A 26,962-nucleotide genomic window follows, 5' to 3' on the forward strand; every position below is an offset into this window, starting at 1 on the left:
TTCATTTTTTAATTTTATTTCATTTTTTTATTCCTCCACAGAGGGAAGCAATTAGTCCCATTTAAAAAAAAAAATAAAAAAAAATACCGAAATGGTGGCCATTCAACTTGATTGGTTCACTGGACCGATGACATCACAGCCCTGCCACTCCTGCTCTACCACCCTAGACCTCCCAAGTCTGGGTCAGTTTCTTCATCCAAGAGAACTGATCTGTTTAAGGAGAGGACCTAAACATTATCCAATTAAATTCACGGCTTAAAATTCAAATCAAAGATATCTCCATTTTCACCACCAGAACAGTCCAGTGCATTAGGGGAAACGCACACCTATGTACATCAACACACACATGCATGAGCAACTACAGACACACATCCATATGCACCATTTTCAATTTGAACTAGTGAATTAATTTATGTCAGAAGTCAAATTATTTTTTTTTAAGAGCACCAGAATCACATTTCAAATTGTAGGCACGCAAGTGAAGCGTTTCATTTTCATATAAAGAATTCATCAAAGATTGTCATTCCTCGTGTCCTGGCAAAGCTTTAAATATTTAGGCACGCAGTGATACTCATTCATACAAATGAATGTTTAAAATGCATACCAGCGCATCATTAATAGATCATACTCATCAAAAAAAAAAAAATGTTTAAATCACGGGAAAAGATTTACTAGTACACAAATTCATCATCTAACCTTCAAACCTAAACTGAACCACAAGTGAAGCATTGAACATTTCTCCACATGGACTGCCATCACCATCGTCTAGGCAAAGGTTTAAATACTCATTTATTACAAAAAATAAATGTTTATACTCCTGCTAGCATGGCCTTCATAGACCTTAGCAGTCTTCAAAAGAACATCAACTGAAAAAATGCAAAATGATCAGCTCCTAATTTTTATTTGAAAATGCATTCCTTGGGGATTCTGGATGGTGTACCAGAATTATGGGAACATCACATTGAACGAAAAAAAATCACTATGGATTTTAATACAGCATCAACTTAATTTAGCTTCAAATTCTATCAACGCTTCACTAAGTTGCTGCAGTAAACAGGAAAATTCAAGATGAAAAAAAAAACTAAGAAAACACTCCCAGGCTTCAACAGCATCATTCTTCGGATGCAGGGATGAGATCACGTGGAAAAACGCACACAGATCCAGTATTTTCTCCAAGGAAAACATGGCAAAAAAAACAGATTACGGATTAATTCAAGACGAACGTGTGAGCCGTGTATCCATTAAAATAGGGCCACTCCACTACACTTTATTTGGTAAGCATGAATGAACTAGAACTGCAGTCCTAAAGCTAAGCTACATTATGTTAAGGCAGCCCTGGAAGCCCACTGAGTACGCTGGTTTGTCCCCACTATAACTATAACTGCAAACGTGGCACTGGAGCAAACTGCAAACTGCATAATTATACACTTCTAACGTCCGTTAAAGGTTTACTGTCTGAAGGTCATGTTATTTCAGAGATGGGTGCGTATGCCATGAAGAAGAAATATTCAGCCCATATTCAGATCCCATGACCTTTAAGGGTGGCAGTGTAGTACAATGGGTAAGGAGTTAGTCTTGAAACTTAAAGGTCGCAGGTTTGATTCCCCGGTAGGACACTGCCGTTGTACCTCTGAGCAAGGTACTCAACCTGCATTGCTTCAGTATATATCCGGCTGTATAACTGCATACAGTGTAAATGCTATGCGAGAAGTTGTGTAAGCTGCTCTGGATAAGAGCATCTGCTAAATGCCCCATAATGCATTGTGCTGAATAGCAAACAATGCCTTTTCAAAGTGGTCACAATTTTAACTGGCTGAATTACAGACGAAGGAGTGATACCAATGGATTCTGAAAGTATAGACAGTATAAAACTTTTCTTGAAAGTTAAAAATCAAAACAAATGGCAAGGGGTTGACCTCCCACTGTGTAACAAACAAAAACGTTTAAAAAACAATTAGAATTATAGAAGAACTGTCCCTCCATATGATGGTCAGATGTAACAAAAAGATGCGAAACAAACCTGCCTACACAGTGGGTCCCCCAGAACAGGGTTTGAGACCCCATTTATTAAAATAATACTTAATGCCCTTCAATTAAGTAGACCTATGAATGTACCACTCTTCATCTTTAGTTTCAAGGAAGCACAATGTATTTGAAACAAAACAAAAAAAACTTTGGCAAACCCAAAAATGTTATTTCCAAGTTATTCCTGTGAAGAAATACCACAGATCACAGCTAAAGCAATAAACGTGAAATGCAACACCAAGAGACCCTTCGGAGAAATTTAGAACAAAGCAACAGCGCTCCACGCTCCTCTCACGAAATGAAGCGAGAACCATAAAGGAACGTACACCTTCCTTCCCCATTTTAGGAGCCCAGCACGCCATCTCTCCTACAAGCTAAAAAAAAAAAGAAAAAAAAGGAAAAAAAGTACACTGTTGCTAAGAAACCGTGTGAAGGCGATTCCTATTTATAGAGTATATCAGCGTCTAGTATTCCGGATGACAAACTCGCGTAAGGTGACGAGCCCCCCGCTGAGAACGACAGCGAATCAAACTTCAGGAATGAACGGTGCACATTATCCTCCCCGCTGAAGACAAAAGATGCTGATCAGGAGCTAATCAGGTCCCATTCAAACCCAAATACTAATTTTTCTGTCAACAAACAACGAATAGAAACAGCGAGCGATTTCCTCTGAAGAGGGTTTACTTCGCGTGAAGTGAAGACACGCTCGGCTCGTACAAATTACCTCCGACTGAGCACAGGCTGAGAGAACAGCCTTGTTTACAAACAAAATGTACAGCGATTTGACGAAAACAAAACTCGGCTATGCAAAAACATACAAGTTTTTAAAAAAAACTAAACTAAACCGATAAGATAAAAGGATCAGCTTCAGCTACTGCAGTTATGTGACAAATTCTAGTACAAAAATAAAGCATTTCTTAATCTAAGACAGTGGGCGGAGTCTCACCCCGTGTCACTCCTGTCTATGGGCGAATGGGCAGTGTGCAGCCCCTCTAAAAGTGTGGGGGGAACTCCGATTGGCTGGGAGGAGGGGGTGGGGGTGGCGGGGGCGGAGGCGGAAGGTGCTGGAAGGGGATACCGTGCAGGTGGGGCGGGGGCCCCATTGCCGGATTGGTCCACTGCATGTTCATGGGCGGGGGGAACGGGGGGAAGAAGGGCAGCGCGTTGGGGTGCCCGAATGGGGGCGGGTACGGGCACTGCATCATCATGTGTGTGGGGGGGTAGGGGGGTGGCGGCGGCATCATCATCGGGCTCTCATGGGGATGGAGCTGGGGGTGGTGGGCGTGTCTGTTTGGGAACCCGCCCTCTGAGCGTTGGTTGAAGCCCCGCCCGTGTCGCCCCCGCCCTGCTTGTCTGGGCTGAGAATGGGTCGGCTGGTGCTGGTGAGACTTCCCCACACTGTTATCTGTGGGGGGGGGGGGGGGGGCGGGACAAGACAAAAACACAGGTTTACAAAGTAACACATTACATTACATTACAGGCATTTGGCAGACGCTCTTATCCAGAGCGACGTACAACAAAGTGTATAACCATAACCAGGAACAAGTGTGGTGAAAACCCTAGAGAGAAGTACAGTTTTAAGTGCAGGGAGCGACCGCATAGTTTAACTTGGACCCTGTAGGTTAATCTGATTAACACAAACAAAAACAGCAACAAAGCAGTCTATGCAGATAAGACAAGCAATAGTTGAGTAGGCACGAGTGCAATAACTAAGTAAACTAAGATAAACAGCTTACCTAGCTACAACCCTAAGATTATATAGTCAAATTAGAGACCACAGGGAGGTAGGGAGGGATGGGGAGAGGTGCAGCCTGGAGACGCACACAGCACACAGACACAAACCTGTACATACGCTGATAACAAACCACCGTATCACAACATGCTCGACGATGCCTCATGCAAACAACAAGCTGGCAGCCATTTTAAAATTAGATAAAGGGTATTGCCAAGCCTTCACGAAATTATATTTACTGAACAAAGACACTGCTTGACTACTAAATAATAATAAATATAAAAAATGTAAATCATTTTAAGCAAAACACTACAAGGTGCAACTAAGAACATTTTTTTCCCCCTTCCAATTTTAACGGCCCACACTGCACTGCAGTTCCGTGTTCCATTTCGCTGTGACCTCTGAACCGCCCCCAATTACGCCTCTGCCTGTTCCTGAGCTGCGGCTCAGCTGCCGGATCAATCTTAGAAAAATCAGCCTGTCTGTTTGTCCATCCGTCCGTCCGTCCTTCCCCTGGACTTCACCCCCCCCCCCCCCCGGTCCCACTTAGCCGCCATTCTGAAACACAGTGGGTGAATCCGCCATCACGCAGGGGTATACCTCACGTGCCTTTAGAGGGTGGATTAGGGAGGTGGGGGTGGTAGGGGGAGTTGTGAAAGGAGGGTAGTAGGGGTAGTGGTAGGTGGGTGGGCTGGTAGGGGGTAGAGTAAGGTGATTGTAGGAGAGGGGGGGTGAGTAGGGGTAGTTGCAGAGAGGTGGGGGGTCAGGTATGTAGCGAGAGATGGGGTGTATTTGTAGAAGAGGCTGGGGTCAGTAGAGGGTAGATTAGGGTGTAGTTGTAGGAGAGGATGGGGGTCAGTAGAGGGTAGATTAGGGTGTATTTGTAGGAGAGGATGGGGTCAGTAGAGGGTAGATTAGGGTGTATTTGTAGAGAGGATGGGGGTCAGTAGAGGGTAGATTAGGGTGTATTTGTAGGAGAGGATGGGGGTCAGTAGAGGGTAGATTAGGGTGTAGTTGTAGAAGAGGATGGGGGTCAGTAGAGGGTAGATTAGGGTGTATTTGTAGGAGAGGATGGGGGTCAGTAGAGGGTAGATTAGGGTGTATTGTAGGAGAGGATGGGGGTCAGTAGAGGGTAGATTAGGGTGTATTTGTAGGAGAGGATGGGGGTCAGTAGAGGGTAGATTAGGGTGTATTTGTAGGAGAGGATGGGGGTCAGTAGAGGGTAGATTAGGGTGTATTTGTAGGAGAGGATGGGGGCAGTAGAGGGTAGATTAGGGTGTTTGTAGGAGGGATGGGGTCAGTAGAGGGTAGATTAGGGTGTATTTGTGGGAGAGGATGGGGTCAGTAGAGGGTAGATTAGGTTGTATTGTAGGAGAGGATGGGGGTGAGTAGAGGGTAGATTAGGGTGTATTTGTAGAAGGATGGGGGTGAGTAGAGGGTAGATTAGGGTGTATTTGTAGGAGAGGATGGGGTGAGTAGAGGGTAGATTAGGGTGTATTTGTAGGAGAGATGGGGGTCAGTAGAGGGTAGATTAGGGTGTAGTTGTAGAAGAGGATGGGGGTCAGTAGAGGGTAGATTAGGGTGTATTTGTAGGAGAGGATGGGGGTCAGTAGAGGGTAGATTAGGGTGTATTTGTAGGAGAGGATGGGGGTCAGTAGAGGGTAGATTAGGGTGTATTTGTAGGAGAGGATGGGGGTCAGTAGAGGGTAGATTAGGGTGTATTTGTAGGAGAGGATGGGGGTCAGTAGAGGGTAGATTAGGGTGTATTTGTAGGAGAGGATGGGGGTGAGTAGGGAGTAGTTGCAGAAGAGGGTGGGGGTCAGTAGAGCGTAGATTAGGGTGTATTTGTAGAAGAGGATGGGGGTGAGTAGAGGGTAGATTAGGGTGTATTTGTAGGAGAGGATGGGGGTCAGTAGAGGGTAGATTAGGGTGTATTTGTAGGAGAGGATGGGGGTCAGTGGAGGGTAGATTAGGGTGTATATGTAGGAGAGGATGGGGGTCACGAGCGCTCATGGTAGCAGGAAGTTCGCTCGCCCTGTCGCCCGCTGGCGATTCTGCGGCAGCTCTCCCTCTAAGTGCCCGCGTAGCCGGTGTTCAAAAACAAATCGACCGTGCTACCCGGCACGCTAACCTCAAAGACACTTCCCCGGGCGAGGCAGCCTCTCTGCAGCAGCTACAAAAAAATCCCCCACAATACCCCTCACCACAGGCAAAAGTGGGTAAAACGGGCTTTTACACAAAAAAAAGACCCAGAAAAAGAGTGTTTCACTGTAAAGAGTGTTACAGAGAGGCTCAGCAGCGATCTGGAACCGACAGGACAGAGAAACAGCGCTTTAGTTTCACCGCTTAAGCCCACTGAACCACCCCTGAGCTCTGCGCTTAAGCTGGCTCCCCATGTACAACACCCAGCTATGCAGATAAACACACACGCTCAGCTGGATAACTGACAAAACTGCCCACAGGCCTGTACAGAGGAAAAGTGCCTTCATACATCATTTACAAGCGGTTTCAAATTCTTCTGGAAGGCCACATTTTTCTACATTAATGTTCAACATTGTACAGGACAATTTGGGTTAAAGAAAAGCAAGGCATCTGTCAGACCACTGAGCAAAGTCCAGAAAAAGGTGCGGGGGTGAAGGTCAGAGGCCTCACCCGGCTCGCCCTGATCCGTCTTCAGGTGCTTCCTCTGCTGGTTCTGCTTCTTGCGCGTCTGCTTGGCCAGCTTCTCCTTCTCGTCATCGCTGAAATCCAAAGCCTAAAAAAAACATTTAAATAAGAGGAAAAGAAATACATATTCCTGGCCAGGAAAACTAGAATTAAAAACAGGTCACACACTCTCATAGTTATCAACCATATACTGCTGGTTATACTAGATAAGCATGTGCCTGATTGGTCCAGTAAGCCGGGCGTTTGTTGTGGTGTCGATGCGGGACGGGGCGGAGAACACGCGATGTCACTCCAGCCCTCCAGCCCACCGCCATCACGCTGAAGGGAGGCAGGGTGCAGCCCCCCGACTGACCAGAGGGGGCGCTAGTCACGACCCCACTTGTCGTGGCGGTCACTTCTTCAAAAATGTACTGCGCGTCCCTCATTCTCCCTCGTGGGCAGCCAGCGAGCATGCCATTACAAACTACACTGCGACGCTGCATTCGCTGACACCTGCTGGACAGGGACAGGGATCACGAGGACAAGCGATCGCAAACTGAACTGCGACGTCGCATTCGCCTTCTCCAATGGCCCTCACACTTCAGATAACAGACACTTAAACAGACCCCTCTGGCATTTCTGAAACTGCATTAGTGTCTCTCGCCGAACACGTTCATGCGTTCATCCTTCTCATTATTCTCAGAAGCGTCACCGCGATCGCCACCAGCCCTCCACAGTTATACGTCAACGTGCTCTTTAAATCATTTACTTAATTACTTATTTATTGCAAACTATTTCGAGATAAGCAGAGCAATTAAATACACATTAAAATGACACACAAAAATGAATGCAATGTCTGCTATCTGTAAGACTCTGTTGTAATTAGACCTATTAGAATCCATATTTGTTTTGGATTCAAATACTTTTCTGTGCTCTGTTGATCTTGCCTGGTGTAACAGCCTACCAATATGCCTAGAAGGCGAGATTTGCAATTTTGAGAGTATTTTCATTGGTTCCAATACACAAGACAAGATCAGTCAAGCGTAGAAAAATATTTGAATCCAAAACAAATGCGATTTGACCCATTTCTGGTTGTATCGCTTAAGGCACTGTTCCCGTGTTCGGGTATAAACACACACACACACACACACACACACAGACGCACACACACACACACATACGCACACACAGACAGAGACAGACACGCACACACCCACACACCTCAGGTGGTGGCTCCTGGTCGTTCTTCCATGATGCGTCAGACCCTTTGTTTCTAGGTAGAAAAAAAAGACAAAGAAAATAAACGCAGTGAGTGAACGTAAGCGGTGTGGACTTTCAAACGTGTTAATGTAACGCAGACCACAAAGACTTGATGTCATAGCGGCAAAATGTCCAATCAGGAAAGCCTAATATTTATGCTCAGCCAATCAAAATGCCTCATGGCTTACATTGCGGGGAGCACTGAAATGATCTGTCTTGCAGCAACTCCTCAAAACCATGAGGTCCACCATACTTAGGGAGAGAAAATTATTACACCATTAATATGAGAGACTGGATTTTAATAAACTGAGCATAAATCATTTGTGTAGCCCAATCGCACGGAACCCTTGAAGAAGAAATGCGTACAACCGCTCTCTCCCTGGAAACCCAGTCAACGTGCCGTAGAACACGCTTTCAGAACGAGGGGAACGAACCTCACACGCACAGCAAAATGTCAATATCCACTCGCTTGTGGCCTTGGACAATATTAGTCATGTCCTTTTAATGACATATCCAAAGGCATGCAGTTTTGAATCAGTACTTTTAGTTTTCATCCATTTTGACATGAATACCATGTGACGAACACGCTAACAAAACCTTTTTTTTTTTTTTCCATAGACCCATAAAAACCTTGTGTACCAGGAGAAGAATCTGCTCATATGTACAATGTGCATACTGGCGTCTCTTCACATTGAAAGGCAGGTTCAGAATGTACAGCCTGGTGCTTTGGAGGCATACGCAGTACGGAAGAGAAGGTCATCTGTAATGCATGTGCCAGGGAACATGTTATAGCACTATGCAGCCAAGCAATGGCCCGTCAGAGGAAAGCACTGGGGCTGACCGGGCTGACTGTTTCCTGAGGGGAATACTGCATTTACCCCTCCACCGAGAGAGAGAGAGGGAGGGAGAGGGGGAGGGGGAGAGAGAGAGAGAGACAGGTGGGGAGAGAGAGAGAGGGAGAGGGACAGAGAGAGAGCCGCAAAACCTCAAATGGCGATAAACCCATCACAACTCTGTTACCGTAATGACGCGGTGGATTGTTTTTGTCCTGTTTTTCCCTGCAATGCGTTTTGGGCAGGGAGGTGATCATATTAGAGACACTGGGTGTGACCCTTTGGGGCTTTTTGGGCGGGAAAACGTTCCCCCTCGCAGCGCAGCGGAAGCCCGTTCCGAATAACGACATCACACCCGCGGCTATCCCGCTAGAGCATTCCATGTTCCGCTTTGTGAGTAATTCACACAGCGCGGGTATTATTATTATCATTATTAACAAAGAAAACCATCCACCCAGCTGTGGCTGGTGCCTGAACATTCCAGATGTACTTTGATCCTGGTCTACAGGGTCGAAAGCCATTTCCGTCTGGTTAGAAAGAGCAGAAAGGAAAGGGGGGGTGGGATTGGGGAGGGAATCTGTTTTGCATTCAAATCTCCCCAGAGCTCCGGCGTTTGATTGGAGGACCCGGGCGGAAGGATTAGTTAGCGCGGTCGGCGCCGGTGACGCTCAGGGCTGAGCGCTGTACCCTCGTTGAGGAGGAGGCGGCAGGGGCAGGGCGGGTCGAGGCAGAGCGGAGGCGAGCAGGGCATCAGAGCAGCAGAGCATTGAAATGCAGGACCGGAGCAGGAGGGCAGGAGGCAGGAGCTAGAGCAGGAGACAGGGCAGGAGAGGGCAGACAGGAGGCAGGGAGGGATGGAGCAGGAGAGGGGGCAGGAGAGCAGAGCAGGAGCAGGGCAGAGCCACACCTCCACCCCCCCCCACCCCCCCCCCCGGGCACGGCACGCATACCAATAAACCTCCAGGGAACCGCCATCGCTATCGGCAGAGAAATTCCAGCCGCCCGAATTTGGCAGGGAGACAGGGCAGCCCTCCGAGGCGATCGGAGAGGAGATTAAGGGCGGGGTCACACCAGGACCAGGGAAGGGTGTCGGCACACACCGGAGAACTCCGTGCGTCGCCTTTTCAGACTTCGGACGCGGAAAACGACGACATCTCCGCGCCGGGCCGGGGGCCGCTATAAAACCGTAACCCCCCCCCCCCCCGTAAGCACGGGCGCTCCCGGTGAAGTAACGGTCTAAACGCCTTAAAATAGGCTGGTGGTTGCCATGCAACAATGCGTTTTGCGCTGTGTTTTTTTGACCTCGTTTCAGCCAAAGTCTGAAGTTTAAAGGCATTCGGACGCTGAGGCGCCGTCAGTACGCCAGTTCAACCCTAATTTGGCACACCTGATGCAACCAACTGGCAAAACGACAAGATCTCCAGCTGGTGAACGAGGTGTGCTTTGTGTGAGTTGGAGTGAAACCCAACAGGACAGGAGATCTCCGGGAACAAGGCCGGGCAGCCGTGCTTTGAATGGGGGGGGGGGGGGGGGGGGAGAAGTACTATGGTTTTGTGTGCCTTGCCCAGTGCTATCGTTAGCTTTAATTCGCTTTACGTGCACTGGGGGGGCGACACACATGGTGTGGACGGGTGCATTATGAAGCAGGCCTGCAGTGGAAATGACCTTGGGCCATCTGCAGCCTTCCAAGTGCAGCTGGCTTCCCCAGTTATGTCACCCTGCATCTGTTTCATTTCAACCCGTCTCCCGTTCCGCCGGTCCGTACGGTTTTATACATAAACGCCGCAGTGTGAAATCTTCACGGTCACTGGAGCCCAGAGGCGCACCCGCTACATTCTGACGTCAACGTCAACGAGCGTATAAAAAAACGTACTGGCTAACACGAGAGTGGACACGCCCCCCCCCCCGCCCCCCACCCCCCCCAAACCCCCAGCATTCCGCTTCACAGTCCTGCTTCGCATTCCATTCCGAAGCTTCCGCCGACGATGCAAGAGCGTTTCCGTAACGACAGGAGAATGGGCCCGCAAGCCAATCGGCAAACAGCAGATCTGAGAAGGCTGTTTGCACAGCGCCGGTTAATGCTGGCGGGGGCGGGGGCGGGGGCGGCGGGGGGGGGGGTGAGGGAGAGATAAAAACATTTGCCCAGTTTTATCATGCACATCTCGCCCCTGTTCCACACACACACACGGAATTTCTGTTAGACGGTTAGCAAATGCCGTTTGATTTTCTGGATCATGTTGGATTAGTTATTTCGTGCACGTTCGTTACAGCATTAAAAGTCTGGGACAATATTCAAGTGTGTAAATATGTCACAAAAGCCCCCTTTATATTCCCCCCAGACATTCACCTAAAGAAACACAAATCTGACAGATTCTGTAGTGAACTTTGTGCCAAAGTGCCTTTGAGCAGGCGCCACACTACTGTCTCCACCCCCCTCTCCCCCCACCCCCCACCCTCCGTACATTTTTAGACAAGTCTTCTGTACTTACAGACGCTACACACAGAATGTTAAGCAGCGAAAGCATTTCTGCGCTCGTTCGGCAAAAGTGTTTTCAGATTAAATATGCTGAAGCCAGTTTTGTGTCTAGTCACGACATCACAAATGGATTCGTTCAACAGAGGGAGAGCTGTGTCTCTAGCTGCCACTGTGTTTTGATTTTCCATGAGCGTTCTGCCATTTTAATGCTTTGGTTTTATTTGCAGGTTACACAGTGCAGTCCGTAGGTTTTCTGGACAGGGACATAAATGTTTGTTATTTTGTCTCTGTACTCCAGAACATTGGATGTGAAATGAAACAATGAATATGAGGTTAAAGTGCAGACTGTCATATTTAAGGGCATTTATATTCATATCCAGTAATTCATGTAGGAATTACAGCCCTTTTTATACATTTCTCCACCCCCCCCCCCCCCCCCGGCCCCATCACTTTGGTACCCTAACCCTAACTGTCCATAAGTTTTTGACACTTCATTGGACCTCATGGTGAGGCAACAGTAAACATTTTGTTATCTTTTTTTGTGCATAAACTAATGATTCAACTGTTGCTCCATACAGCTGGTGAAGAAACAGCAGAGCAGCCAATTTCAGTAAGCTTAATTTTGGTCCCCAAAAATGGGGGAAAAACCAAAAAAAAGGGCTGAAATTCTTACCAAGTTCACCCAATACGGATCTAAAATCCCTCACATTAAAGCTGACAGTCTGCACTTTATATTCATAGTTTCATCTCAAATCCAATTTAAATGTGCAGGAGCACAGAGCCAAAACAACAAAAAACTGTGTCACTACCCAACTACTTACACACTGCACTGTATGTTATTGTAACTGTTTCTGTTGTGGTGGCACACCCAAGTTTCCCTCGGTTTAGTTTATCAAGCGATCGATCGATCAATCAAATCAATCAGTCCCCCTTCCCTTGACATAAACTCCGCCTGTCAGTGTGTCGATCTCTCAGAGAGTCTGTTTGCTCTACTCACTGCTGGAGTTTCTCCGTGAATATGTAGTCGGTGAAGTCCTTCAGCGACGGAGCGAAGTACATGGTCTCCTGCAGTCGCAGGCCCTTGCTGACGATGTGGTCCGTGGAGTTAAACCGGAGGACGTAGTAAGGGTGGTGGACTGGCCCGAAGATCTCAAAAACCTGAGGGGGGGTTAGAAATCACGATGTTTAAAAAAATTTTTTTTATTTTTTTTTACATTCGTGGTTTAGATTACAGTCGCGGAATCCTAGGTGCATAGCAGAAATAAATAAATAAACCTAGCGTACAGGGTTTCCCTCAGAACGAGTGAGCGTTCAGGGGGAAAAGCGTTCGCTCACGTACTGCAACGCCTGCGAGAAAGGCCCGCAGGGCGTGAAGGGGTTAAATCGGGGAAGGCCGCAGCGCCGCTAAGGGCTTCGCTTCCAGCATAGCGCCCGTCCCCAAGGAACCCGCTTTTCGCATTCGGAACGGCAGGACGGCGAGCCGATCACAGATCAAACACACACAAAAGCGGGTCGATAAAGAACAGAAGGGAGACGGGTTTGAGCGTGAGCCCGGATTACCTTTCCGACCGCTTGCCTGTCCTTGTTAAATATGACGCTGTCGTCCTGCAGCGGTGGGGTGTCCTTGAGTGATTCAATTATAACTGTGGCAGAGAGAGGGGGGGGAAAACAAAAAGAGCTACATCACCCGCTCCGGTCTGGAATGAGAGTGAAAAGAGAGCGTGACAGAGGCACAACAACAAAACAAGGTCAACGAGGTTCGCCCGTGCTGTCGTGTTCGAGAGACACCCCCGCCCCACCCCCATCCGCCCCCACCTTCTACCCCCTCTCCCCGTTTCAATTCCCAACAGCAAGCCTTTTATTCTTTTAAGGGGTTATCATCAACAACAACAACAACAAACAAAAAAAAAGATCAAACAAAACCACAGACAGGTACGGGCCAGACAGGTGTCGAACAGAGCAGCAGCGGACGCGGAATACAAAGGACGAGCCGGAACACCGCGTTTCCTCCCCGGCGCAGACGGCGAATGCGGCAGAGCCAGACATCAGCGCAAAAGCGGTTTCGCACGCCGACGGCTATCCAGCCCTTCTACATTACATTCAGTGCCAATGAATTGGCTGCGCTGGAAGCACGCGGTGTGTGGATGTGCATCATCCTTCTCATTGTTTTTACTGGGTTAAGGGACCTTGGACACAAACGCTGCATTACATTACACTGCATTGCATCGCAATCGCTCAGCAGATGCTCTGCGCTTGGCACATCTTTAGGCGCCATCTTCCTTAAGAAAGCGCTAACAGGAGGGAACAATGCTTTTGTAATTTTTTCCCCTCACAATCAACCGGCAGTTTTTTTCCACGCTTGTCAGGACCCAGCAGAAGGCCCGGGACACTCACACCTTCAGCAGCCTCGTCTACACAAACATGAGTAACGGCACGGGGCTAGCCCGACGTTAGCCTCAGCTGCACTCTTTACACAGCACAGACAAACGGTCGTACATTCACGGGCAAGCAGAGACGACGGCTTTAATTTTGCATCAGTCGTACAAAGGCTGCTCAGTGCAGTTTACACAACATGCTCACGGTACATGTTACCCACACACGTAGCGTGAACACGTCAGACCTGGGTCAAATACATACTTGTTTTGGATTCAAATACTTTTCTGTGCTCTGTTGATCTTGCCTGCGTGTAACTGAGCCTGACAATATGACCAGAAGGCGGGGCTTGCACCTTTCGAGAGTATTTCATTGGTTCCAAAACAGTGTTGAAACGTATTTCAATCCAAAACAAATATGTTTTTGACCCAGGTCTGGAACACATGCTGGCATTCCTGGACCAATAGCAGACGTTAGCCCCAGGGGCAGCAAACTGATCTGCTAACACAGAGTTACAGGGCTACAGCAGCGTGTGCGTCATATAATCCTAATCTTATCATATCGTATGTGTAATTCCACAACATAAATACATAATCTGAGCTCAGTAAGGCAAACACATAAACTGTTGAAGATTGTATACAGTAGTTTCCTGTTGTCTTCATTGAAAATTCACAGACAGTATGCATCCTAATTGGAACCCAGAGGAACACAGACTAAATATAGCACACAACAGATGAACAACACACGCTGTGATGTCACCAGGTAAATGAAAAGGGGTTGTCAATAAACATTTTAATTTACCTGAGGACCTGATGCATACGTAGTTCACCTGTTGAGTTCATCTGTTGTCTGCTATATTTAGTTTGTGTTCCTCTGGGTTCCTTTGTAGAGAAACTTTAACCGATCCTTTTATTATAAGTAATATACTTGTGGTGAAAATTCTGCGCTTAAATAGGCCATCATCATTGTGACTGACATGTTGAGAAATTTCACATCTGGAGTAAAACAGGTGAGATTTTACTGGTTATTTATCTTTGGTGGTTGAGAATAGCATTTCTCCCCCCATTAACTCTAGCTGGCAGTTGGTCAATTTTTCAAAATTCCTAATATTTTCCATTCAAAGCTTCACGCGCGCACGTCAGTCAGTGTAAGAGCTGCCCCGGCTGTAATGCCCCTTCTTTTTTCTTCTCTTTTTTATGTTTTTTTACACCTGCCACATTTTTACCTGTCTGGGATCTCGGACATTTTCATCAGCGTCAGGTTATCTCCCCAGGTGCACTTATTCACACTGGAATAGCGTTATCAGACAGGGCAGCCTCGGCTGATTCACACAGGGCTAAACTTAGCAGCGCAAAAAGATCACTACGTTCCCCGAAAAACATTTTTAATATAAAAAAGAAAAACAGTGATACCAATGATCATCAAATCTGTTTTGTTTTTAATTGCCCATCTGGCAGATAAAGAAGTTAATTAGTTTGTCCTTCACTTTGAGAAACGAATTTAAGAACATATCTTCCCAATTTGAACACATTATTTTTAGTGTTCAGCATCACTGATATTTGTTCCTCAAAGATAAAGGACAAGTTCTGAATGAACCCATTCGTATCAAAAACAGGAACTAACTGTGGCATCACACCTGAAGTGTTAATAAGTTTTTATCCATATTATTATTATTATTTATAGGTTATATAAAACGACGTATTCCGTCCTACACAACATTTATTGTTATTTTCCATTCGATAAGTGCTGGCTGAGTAGCCTTGGGAGTCGGGTGCCAATACATCACAGGCTGGAATTTTCCAACAGGCCTTGAGCACAAAGTAAAAAAAAAAAAGGGAGTATACAGCTGAATGCTGGGAAACGTAGTTTAATTTTTTTTTTTTTTTAACCTTAATGAGGTGGGCTGTCCTTGGTAGTGACACACAGACACACACACAGCCTCTCTGGGAAGGTTTGAAGAATGGCAGTAAATTTTTTTTTTTTTTTTTTTTTTTTTTTTAAACTGCGTTGACCGGGTGTGCTCCTTCTGCAGAAATAAAGGCCCTTATAATTGGATCAATCATGAGGCGTTTTCTTTTCTTTTCCGGACCGGATTGCCGCTTTGTTATAAGACAAGGGCGGATTTTTTTTCCCTCCTCGGGCCCAATCGTACCTAACTGCTCGATGATGCTGGAGATGAGGCCAATGGGCAGGATCTCGGCTTCCGCGGGGAGAGAGATGGACAGCTCGTTAACCACGGGCAAGTCCTGCGAAGAGAAACAGGCAATGGTAAATGGACTGCATTTATATAGCGCTTATATCCAGAGCGCTTTACAGTAATGATGCTTCTCATTCACCCATTCACACACACACACTCACACACCAACGGTGAAAGGCTGCCATGCAAGGTACCAGTCAGCTCATTGGGAGCAGTTAGGGGTTAGGTGTCTTGTTCAGGGACACTTCGACACGCCTTGGGCGGGGGATCGAACTGGCAACCCTCCATCTGCCAGACAAACGCTCTTTCCTCCTGAGCTATGTCACCCACAGGCATCAAACCTGCTCAGCTTGGTCCTGCACAGCACAGCACTGCCCCAAAATCTACACACTTATTTATTTACTCCAGCAGTGTTCACTGGTCTAATATCAGGGAAAGAATTACAACAAAAGCATTGAAACAAAGAATTCACAGAAGGACAAACACGAAAAGCACACCCCTGGGGCTGATTTCTCAAGAGCTACAACCCTGCTTGATGCAGTTCTGACTACGTTTGAAACTCGACATTAATTTGCTCTGGAAATGAAACCCCGTGGAACTGTGTCCAGTGGACACCACCATGCTTGTAGACATCATTGGACCAATTTCTCTAATGTTCGTCATGTTCAGACAAACACTTTCCCTGGAATTAGCCACGAGAAAGGTAAACATAAAAAATCAGTCCACTCCAAACCACCACCCCACAGGCACCATTTTAAGATGCATGATTGTGAGGTCTTCACCCAAACTTGGTCAGCACTTCACTCTGGCAACCTCAGGCCTACCATCACCGAGCTGACCATGAAATGAACCTTTTCAGGATTACAAATAAAAGGAAGGACTGTTAACCCTTAAAGAGGGTTACTGTTGAAGAGTAGGTTTTTTTTAGAATGTTTTTGCAAAATTCTAAGTCGGTGTTCTAGAACTCCATTGCTTTCAATCACCGGTAGTGATTGTGACATCAGCATGAGAGGGTTCAATTCATATACTCGTGATCTTACACCTTAAAGCAGTGGTGTCAAACTCGTTGCCATGGAGGGCCGTGTGTATGCAGGTTTTCATTCCAGCCTCAGATCTTGATTATATAATTAGTTAATATTTGCGATTAGGGATGCAGGTTTGTGCAATTGTGACCCGACGTCTATGGTGACATGTCTAAATAACAATTTTCTTATATTTTGGCTCATGCAGTTAAACGCATATGGCTGAATGAGTAATTGGACTCAATTAAGGCAGCATTAATTGGTTGGAATGAAAACCTGCATACACACGGCCCTCCATGGCAACGAGTTTGACACCACTGCCTTAAAGGGTTAAACGCCACATGGTGTACACAAAAAATAATCGGAACTATTCTGCCAGAAAATGTTCATGCACCGGTGTGTGTATGCGTGTGTGTGGGGGGGGTGGGTTCTCGGAAGTCTGTACATTCCCAACTCAATGGTCTCAGTGAAATACACATTTGCCAATTTTCAGAGCGCTTTTACAGCAGAGACACAGAGATTCCCCGGGCACAAAGAACCTCACATAAAAACCTTACACATCCTACTGAGAAACTTCAAAACAGCTAATTAAAAAAAAATTAAACGACACATCATAATGCAGTGTACAAGCTTAAAGTTTCTTTCTTTCTTTTTTTTTTTTTTTTTTGCACAGGACACAATGACCCTCCAGTTCTTTCATCCATCAAATAATAAAATACAGCCTGCAACAGGACAATTAATCAAGCCAACACCTCCCAACAAAGAAAATGCTAATTCCGCGCTCTTTCAACAGATAAACGTGTTTGCAGGCTAAATAATATGCATGGCTAATTACGTTTGATGAATAATTCACATGCATAAAGCCCTTTCAGACAAACGCGTTAGCGAGCAGTACCGGACACCGCTTAGACACATTTGTGCAAACGTTTAAAAAATAAATAAAAAAATAAAAAGCGGACAATGAGGAAAGGCCTACAATCTTTGTCTCCGGGTACCCTGTACCCTGGTCTTCTCTTTGTGTGCTTTCTAATGCTTACACGGGTTCTTATCATGCAAATGCTTTATTAATATTAATATTCATGCCTACCATACCAGCTACAGTGTTTAAAGAATGTACTCTTCTTCGAGGGCATGCAATTACTGGTAAGTCATTTTTGTTACCATACCTGCACTTAAATGTAACCCCCTTTTTGAAAATGACGCATTCCGTGAATTTGTTTATCAGACAAGAAAATTAACATTCCTGTTTTTTTTGTTTTTTTTTAAATTATTATATCGTACAAAAAAAAAAATTCTGGAACAATACCCAGTTATGCTCATCATTAAAAAAAGAACAAAATAAATAGCTGAAACCAGGAAGAACTTTTTAAATAAACAAAAATACAATAACTGCGCATTCCCACGCTGAATTTTGGGTTTAGAAATGAGTTCATTTCGTCAATTTTGACAGATGACATTTCTACCACTGTAGAGTACAGATCAAGTTGCATTCAGACTAAATATGAATGCATTAATGCACTGATACGCTCACAGCTTTTACCTGCGAGCCACCCTTCCATTATTCCCACACGTTCGGGAGACAAAACACATTTATGTCACCAGTGCGTTTACAGGACAGTTGCTTCCAGCGAGCTATGTGGAAGGATCATTTAATTCCTGTCCTGATGTAATTACAAATGACAAGTGTACAACGCCCCACAGTGCCTGCTAGTCAAGCCTGTTAAAATCAGCTGCAAAGCATTACGTTTACAGTTCATGCTCAAGTCGACCCATTTTAAAGCCTAAATGTGCAGAATAACACACATGAAACATCACAGTGCGTTCGAAAACACGTCCCAGCTAACGGCTAACATTCTCACAGCGTTGCTGCAATGCCGTGCCGGCGTTATAACGTCGACAAAACATTCCAGGAGCACTGTGAGAATATTTTGTACGTCGCTTTGGATAAAAGCGTCTGCCAAGTAAATGTAATGTAATTTTGGGTGACAACGAGATGCTTTCTGCCGGCTGGCGCTTCCTGATGAAGAGATCAATCCCGGCCTGACGAGGTGTCACGGTGCACCAGGGCCATTTAATGGGAAAAGGGATAAAGCCGGCCTGTTCAGCTGGCTTCAAGAGCTCTTAAATGGATTATATCCCCCCCCCACCCCTCCCCCTTGAGACCCCGCAACTCATTTTTGTCTCATTTTTGTACAGAACGCGAGTCTCTGGTCTTAATCTCAAGAAACATACCATTCTATTATTCTGGTACCTACACAACAGGGGACATTTAATTAAAAATAAGATAAGACATTTTTTTTGTTTTGTTTTGAAAATCTTTTCCCTGCAACATGTTTTTTGTCATACAAGACATTTAATTTATATTTAAATTTGAATACTTAAACTTCTTTTTCCCGCACAGATCTCAGGAGGATGTGCACCCTCACGTTCCCCCTTTTTGATGTGATATTCACGCCACTCACATCAAAGGGTTTGGGGGGGGATCTCAGAAGACGTTGGGCGGTTCGCCGTCTTAGGGGGAAGCGAGGGAAGTGACGGGCTCTCGCCGGCTGCGTCGTCGTCGGACTCCGCGAGGTAGCCGCGTGGCGCGCGTTTCGCAAGCGGCTACGACAGCTCCATTCTGTCACGCATCTCCCCAAGCAGCTCGTCAGCGCTAACGACGTCATCCAAAGCAGGATAAAAGAAAGCAGCGAAAGGCTTCAAGAGTGGTACCCTAGAATTATACTCATGTAGCCGACACTACCAAACCCTATGCCAGGCTAGCTCATTTGCTAGCCATTTTAAAACAGCCTCATGTAGCTGCTAAGCTAAATTATACGCTTCAACGGGTTTGTGTTCTACCAGTAATAATACAGGGCAACGCCATAATACTAGAGTAACACAGTGAGACTCACGGTGAGATCGTTCAGGGTGAAGGTGAGCACGCAGAGTGATGTCAGCAGAACTGCAGGTAAAACAGGGAGATTGGATAGAAAGCAGTGAGCAAACTGGTGACTAGACCGCACCGTGTCTGCGCGCTGCTGCTTCGTAGGCTCTTTAGCGTGCGTTCCCACACAGGTAAACAGGCTGAGGCTAGCCCGTCTGCGTGACTCCACAGAGCGCGTCTGCGTGACGCCATAGAGCGGGTCCACAGATTTCGCACATCGCTGACCTACGCCCCCTCCCCCCCTAGGGTCACACCTGGCCACACCCGTTCCCGCCTCCTCCTCGTTCAGTCACCTCAATACAGCCCAGCCCAAATGCAGGCAAGCCATTACATCCCAGGCATTTCACAGACGCTCTTATCCAGAGGGACTTACACAACATTTTGGCATAGCATTTGCACTGCATCCCTTTATACAGCTGGATATACACTGAAGCAATGCAGGTCGAGTACCTTACTCAAGGGTACAACGGCAGTGTCCTATCCAGGAATCGAACCTGCAACCTTTAGTTCACAAGCCCAGATCCTTACCCATTATACTACCAAGCAACGTCACCGTAAAACTGTGTTTAGGTACACACAAGAGCAAAGAGGGAGACTGCAGTGTAATGGTCAGGGACCTGGGCTTGCAACCTAAAGGCTGCGGGTTCGATTGCCAGGTAGGTAGGACACAGCCGTGGTGCCCCTGATCCAGGCACTTCAGTATGCGCCCCGCAGTATAAACGGATACGTTTGTAAAACTGTACTGCGTGCGTCACTCAGGATAAGAGTGCCTGCCAAAAGCTTGTAACGTAATTTAACAACTACATTAAGGGAGACTAATTTTCCATTAAAATTGAGTACACTGAAATACAGACCTTCACAATTAATATTTCCCAACATCGCTAATAACAGGACGTGGATGAAAACAATTACCTTAACGTCATATTTAAATTAGCCAAATTATACAAATCGAAATAACCGGAAAAAGGCTCCTTAGAAAAAAAGATTTTGCGCATTTCTAAATAGAACCATAATGGGATTATTACACAATTACTGCAGGGACTACCGAGTGGCAGTTTGGGAAAAACGGAGATGGTGTAAGCTGGGTATTTGTACTACAAAGAAATATTTTAAAAATAAATTAAGATTCTAAGCTCCAACAGCTTTTTTTTTTTTTTGGGGGGGGGGGGGGGGGCTTTGTCATTTAGTTGTTTACTCTGTCGAGTTACACTTCTGACTGCTGCTAAGTAACTTTAATGTTGTCCTAGACAATGTTTAGTCCAATTTACTCATAAGCAGAGATTTGCATTCATAATGAAATTCTTAGGAAGACAGCTCATGGAAAAAAAACAAGAATTTGAATTTCATAGGCTTCAGAAAGGACTGCTTTATATTAGCAGAAAAAGTAGATCCCACAAACATTTGCTTTTTTCTCCATATCATAAATATCTAGTAGCTACATGTCGCTCATTACCATTACAAACGCAATATTGGCAGACCACTTCAAAGACAGACAATAGACCCTAAAGCCCGGAAGACCAAACTCAAACATGGCTCCACCGCTGCACAACAGCATCTCCCACATCCCTCTTTGAGGGATTCTGCGCACCCACCTCAGGCTTTAAAAACCCAGCTTTACGCTCTCGCCTCCTCCCAGACCCACTCTATCAATCCCATGATCCTCTGCTCCACCCACCCCCACACTTTCCTAACCCTCCCAAGCTTAGGCAGCAAGCGCAGTTCTGTCTCCTCACACATCTTTTTATCCTGCTTTTTTAAAAATTTACTTTGGAGGAAAACCTAAAAGATTTTTTTGCACTCGACTGCTCAGCGGTTCCGTACACGGGGTGGTGTGTTTGGGGGGGGGGGGGGGGGGGCTCCTAGTTTCTCTTTCCCGAGCACTCGCAACCATGACCGAGTCTTACATAACCAGTCAAAAGACTGCAAGGATAACGCACATTGTTCAGGCTCTCAGGCCATATTCTGTGAAGGCCAGCACTGGACTCGGTGGTACGCTTGGTGCTCTCAGTCTCTCAGATGTTTCAGGGCTTATTGTGTGTTTTCCGCCCTCAGATCGAGAGTCATTGCAGACGAGCACAGCCCACTTTGCACTAGTGCCCCACTGCAGACGAGCACAGCCCACTTTACACTAGTGCCCCATTGCAGACGAGCACAGCCCACTTTACACTAATGCCCCATTGCAGACGAGCACAGCCCACTTTGCACTAGTGCCCCACTGCAGACGAGCACAGCCCACTTTACACTGGTTCCCCACTGCAGACGAGCACAGCCCACTTTACACTGGTGCCCCATTGCAGACGAGCACAGCCCACTTTACACTAGCGTCCCACTGCAGACGAGCACAGCCCACTTTGCACTAGTGCCCCACTGCAGACGAGCACAGCCCACTTTACACTACAGCCCCACTGCAGACGAGTACAGCCCACTTTACACTGGTGCCCCATTGCAGACGAGCACAGCCCACTTTACACTAGTGCCCCATTGCAGACGAGCACAGCCCACTTTGCACTAGTGCCCCATTGCAGACGAGCACAGCCCACTTTACACTAGTGCCCCATTGCAGACAAGCACAGCCCACTTTACACTACTGCCCCACTGCAGACGAGCACAGCCCACTTTACACTACAGCCCCACTGCAGACGAGCACAGCCCACTTTACACTGGTGCCCCACTGCAGACGAGCACAGCCCACTTTGCACTAGTGCCCCATTGCAGACGAGCACAGCCCACTTTACACTGGTGCCCCACTGCAGACGAGCACAGCCCACTTTACACTGGTGCCCCATTGCAGACGAGCACAGCCCACTTTGCACTAGTGCTCCATTGCAGACGAGCACAGCCCACTTTACACTAGTGCCCCATTGCAGACGAGCACAGCCCACTTTACACTGGTGCCCCACTGCAGACGAGCACAGCCCACTTTACACTAGTGCCCCATTGCAGACGAGCACAGCCCACTTTACACTAGTGCCCCACTGCAGACGAGCACAGCCCACTTTACACTGGTGCCCCATTGCAGACAAGCACAGCCCACTTTGCACTAGTGCCCCACTGCAGATGAGCACAGCCCACTTTGCACTAGTGCCCCACTGCAGACAAGCACAGCCCACATTGCACTAATGCCAAAAAAAAACAGCTAAAGGAGGGCTGATCGAAGCCACCCCGTTTTCGCTTAAAGTTTCCCTGAATGCTGGCAGCTGCAGCCGAGTCAAACTGACCTCGATGAGAAGTTCGTCGTGCGTCTTCAGCGGCACCGGCTTCCTCCCGCTGCCGAAAGCTCCGAAGTCTTCATCCTCATCTTCGCCAAGAACGGCCGTCAGGGGTGGGGAAGAGGAAGAGGACGATGACGACGACGAGGAAGACGAGTCTGAATCGCTGTAGGGGGAGGGGGAAATAAAAAAAAATAAATAAAAAAAACACGTTTGACTCAAGAATCAAGTCATTAAAAAAATAAGCTTTTTTCCCGTTTTTAATAAAAACTAAATTTGTGTTCACTGGCAGGGTTTAAAATATAAGGCAAGTGATCCAAAACAATCGCAGCAGGCCGAGGCAATTAGAGGGAGAACATTAACCGAGCCCATCTGCGTCCGAAGGACCCGCGTTCGGAACAAACGAGCGTTCAAACCCGACACGCGACGGCGGAAACCGAGGGCGGGCACGAGGCTATAAACGCAATCGCGCTTTCAAGGTCAAAAATTCGAGCGGACATTATTCACAAAGAAACAGAGGCTGAAAATGTCCACCGACACTCGAGCGCTTCCAAGCGATTTCCTTGAGTAGATTTTCTTAGAGTGAGTGGGGTCGGGGTACCGAAAAAAATGCTACTAAGGCTCGGGTAAACATACTGCATGACCAAAAGTATCTGGACACCCCCTTGGTCTGGGGCTGTTATTCACGGCTGGGGCTAGGCCCCTTAGTTCCAGCGAAGGCAAATCTTTATGCAATGACACTCTTGACAATACTGTGCTTTCAACTTTGTCACAACAGTTTGGGGAAGGCCCCTGTCCTGTTTCAGCATGACAGTGCCCCCCGGGCACACAGTGAGGTCCATATAGAAATGGTTTTGTTGAGAACGGTGTGGAAGAACTTGACTTGGCCCGCACAGAGCACTGACCTCAACTGATTCAACACCTTTGGGATCAATTTGAGAGCCAACTACGAGCCAGGTCTAATCACCCAATCAGTGCCCGACCTCACTAATGCTCTTCTGGCTGTATGGAAGCAAATGCCCGCAGCAATGCTCCAGCATCTAGTACAAAACACAAATTTAAAATCAGAGCACTAGTACGTTGTCCCAATAACCTGGATTTGCTCATTAATACAATTCTTCAGCCAGGAGATATAACTAAATAATGAAATCAGCTGGCTGAGTTCATGGGTGGAAGAAACACACGGCAGGACTTTTACTTTCTGACCCCTGGACTTTCCACCTCAGTATACAACATAAAAATGGTTTGGCCATGTTGTGGTGTCTTGTAATAAAATACCCATGTGAATTTCAAGTCCACACACAAGGCGAGTCCACACACAAGCCGAGTCCACACACAAGCCGATGAACACAGTTGCACAGAGTACATGTGAATTTCGACCCAGATTATGTCACCGCTACATGTGCTCATTTCAGACTAAGCTGTGGTGTAGCCAATAACCCCCGGGGGAGGGGGTGGGGGTGGGGTGTGTGTGACATAACTGGACTTCCACTGAGCAGCCAATTTAGGACATGAAAACAAGGTGTACGGATTCAGTGGCCAATAAACAGCAGATTAAAATGTCCATTGCAGAATCACGCTGAACATCTAAACCAGCCACTGATCATCAGTCCTGAACATCACTACAGACGTTCAGAAATAGTGTGACTCCCACCTCTCCTTACAGACCCCACATGGACAACAGGGCACTACTGTCTGTCCATCTGTACACCCGTCCGTCTACATCAAGGCGCACAGCAACTACACTACTAGAGCAGGGGATTTCAACCTTTACTGACTCAGGGACCCCCACCCTAGACTCAAAGGCATCCAGGAGATTAGTCAAGCCAATGTGCAGAGTAATATACAGGTGTTTTACTGTCTGTGGTGGAAGACTGTAGAAGTTAAAAGTTTCTCACACCAACGCCTATACTTATGTATGCAAGAATGGATATCGGGGGGGGTGCAAGAGTGTCTGAAATGACTAGACCTTAAATAGTGAATTACGTCGTCCAAGCAATAACGGTTTGTGACCTACCTGTCCGAGGACGAGTCTTCAGAAGAACTGCTCGCCCCACTGTCTTCCGTCTCACAGACACCGGTCCTCAGAGTCACGTGTACCTGAGGAACAGTGGAGCTTACAGCGCTCTGGCCCGATTCTGCGGTCTCAGTGGTGATTTCAAAAGAAAGCGTTTCCATTTTGGCAGACACCGTTACCTCCATGTCTTCAACTTGCCCGTTCGGCCCAGCGGCGACGTCACTCTGACCGTTCTCCGAGCCGGGCTTTGTGGTTGGACCAACGGTGCCTTCCGTGCCATTTTCAGCGTCATCCGCGCGCAACTGTGCTGCCAACTGTTCATCTGATCCACCAGGGTTTATACCCTCGGTACCAATCTTGGATTCATTGGTATTCGTACATGGTGTGGGCCTGCTTGCCTCAAGTTCACTGTCCGACACAAAATTATTATTTACGTGGGTAGGTGCAGTTGACTGCGAATGCAATGTGCTGGAATCTGCGTTCTCCTGCCCCGTACCCGGCTGTTGTTCTTCCATATTTTAGGTTTCCGTTTGTGCAACACAGAACTGGTACCAACACCTATAAAGAAGAACAATATATAGCTGAGCATCACACTATAAAGTAACAGTTTACCAGCAAATAGAGCAGTGTAAATTTCCAAGCACTACCGAACTAAAACATTGGCAGTTCACAAGCTAAACTTACTTAGCCTAACAGCTAACTTGTGAACGCAGTAATCTATTCATTCAGTAACGTACTCAGTTGACTTTTTAATCGAACTAAACCAGATAGCTGGCTAGCTTACTAGAACAGATTACACAGACGAACAGCACGATTTCACACAGGGCTGCCCCTTTAGCTATTCGGATCATTTAGCTGAATACAGACAAAACACAAACGTTAAATTAAACACAATGGCAAACAATTACACAGTACGTAACGTACAGTTGTAAAATACGGTTCTTGAGCAATTGTTAAAACAATTTTATGAAAATCTGTAAACGAGCAACATGCTGAAAGTGAAAAATCTGAGCGCGTCCACGTTCTTACCAGATCCTCAGACGCACGTTGTTTTTAACTTTCTCTTCCGGCGGCTGCTTTGTACGCAGGGGTTCTTATGCCTACGTCATCAGCTGAAGCTCCGGGGATCGTCCCGGCCCCATGGAAACTGAGGGCTGTCACAGATTCACACTTATTTTAACATCGGTATACGACATGTACAGTGAGTAGAATAAACCGTCACAATGAATAAAACATTAAAGACTTCGGCACATTTAAAAAGGCACGACGCCCTAAGTACCACCCCTTGTATAGCCTATAACTCAGTGAGTTAAGAACTTTCCAACCACACACAATTGAACAGCAAGTCTACCTCTAATTTTAAGGTTGGGTCAGATGAACCTTTAATATTAATCTACCAAATATTCATTTTTAGTTTGCAAGCCGATATAAAAAGATACTACTACATGGACTACATAGGATAATGGAAGATAAACTCATGGAAGTGTAGTTTAAATGGAATGTTATTATTTTTCAATTTTTGTAAGATGCATGTACATCCCATGAGCTATAAATAGCTTAACAGTTTCACAGATTGTTATTGAAAATTATTTATAATTATATTTACGGTTGGGTTGATTATAAACATTTATAAACAGTGTCATATTTTTTCCTGTTAGTTAGTTGCCTTGTTTGTTTTGTAGGCATTACATCATGCAGTACACGTGTTCAATGCCTTGGTGAAACTTAAGCTGTTACCCTTCCAAGAGTAGGTTTTTTGAGTCAAAGTTCTAGAACTCCATTGCTTTAAATGGCTGTAAGTGATTGTTTCATCAGCTTTAGGATGTTCAGTTAAGAACATTCTAATCACATATTTGTGATCTCACACCTTAATTGGTTAATTTGTATATCTGTTGATCAACACAGCCTTTGTATACTGCTATAGACTATAAACTGAACTAACCATGTCATTTTCACAAGGGGACAAAGAGGCCACAGTCAACAGGTGTCAAGTCACTTCCGGGTTTACAAGAAATCTTTACAAGAGATCTGGAGATCTTCAGAAATACTCTAGTTTCAGGTTTCCCAACCCTTATTATACCAAGGCCACGGCAGATATGATCGTTTTTGTTCAAGCTGAGCACTCAATTATTTATGTTAGAATGGGACTACAGTTCTTTACAAATAGTAAGTGTTATTCATATGGTTACAGGAAATGTAGTTCTTCTAACAGAAGTAATATTCTTTTGTAGGCTATTTATATTCCT

At 46.2% G+C, this 26,962-nt stretch overlaps 1 protein-coding gene across 3 annotated transcripts; it reads right to left on the reverse strand.

The window, feature by feature from the left end:
- Nucleotides 1-25,865, reverse strand: naf1 (nuclear assembly factor 1 homolog (S. cerevisiae)). Of its 3 annotated transcripts, XM_064337479.1 has the most exons (10): nucleotides 25,746-25,865; nucleotides 24,896-25,274; nucleotides 24,717-24,799; nucleotides 22,709-22,865; nucleotides 15,498-15,591; nucleotides 12,533-12,615; nucleotides 11,970-12,130; nucleotides 7,625-7,676; nucleotides 6,410-6,512; nucleotides 1-3,430 (listed from the first exon to the last, which is right to left on the reverse strand). In XM_064337479.1, the coding sequence occupies exons 2-10, from the start codon at nucleotides 25,229-25,231 to the stop codon at nucleotides 3,018-3,020; spliced, it is 1,482 nt and encodes a 493-aa protein (XP_064193549.1). In that variant the 5' UTR covers nucleotides 25,232-25,274; nucleotides 25,746-25,865; the 3' UTR covers nucleotides 1-3,017. The 3 variants fall into 3 exon arrangements, with proteins under 3 accessions (XP_064193549.1, XP_064193547.1, XP_064193548.1); XM_064337477.1 differs by having other exon boundaries at nucleotides 24,717-25,274; XM_064337478.1 differs by lacking the exon at nucleotides 25,746-25,865 and adding an exon at nucleotides 25,641-25,745 and having other exon boundaries at nucleotides 24,717-25,274.
- Between the last annotated feature and the right edge of the window lie 1,097 nt (nucleotides 25,866-26,962).

The sequence above is a fragment of the Anguilla rostrata genome, chromosome 5, assembly GCF_018555375.3.
Source record: "Anguilla rostrata isolate EN2019 chromosome 5, ASM1855537v3, whole genome shotgun sequence".
Lineage (NCBI taxonomy): Eukaryota > Metazoa > Chordata > Actinopteri > Anguilliformes > Anguillidae > Anguilla > Anguilla rostrata.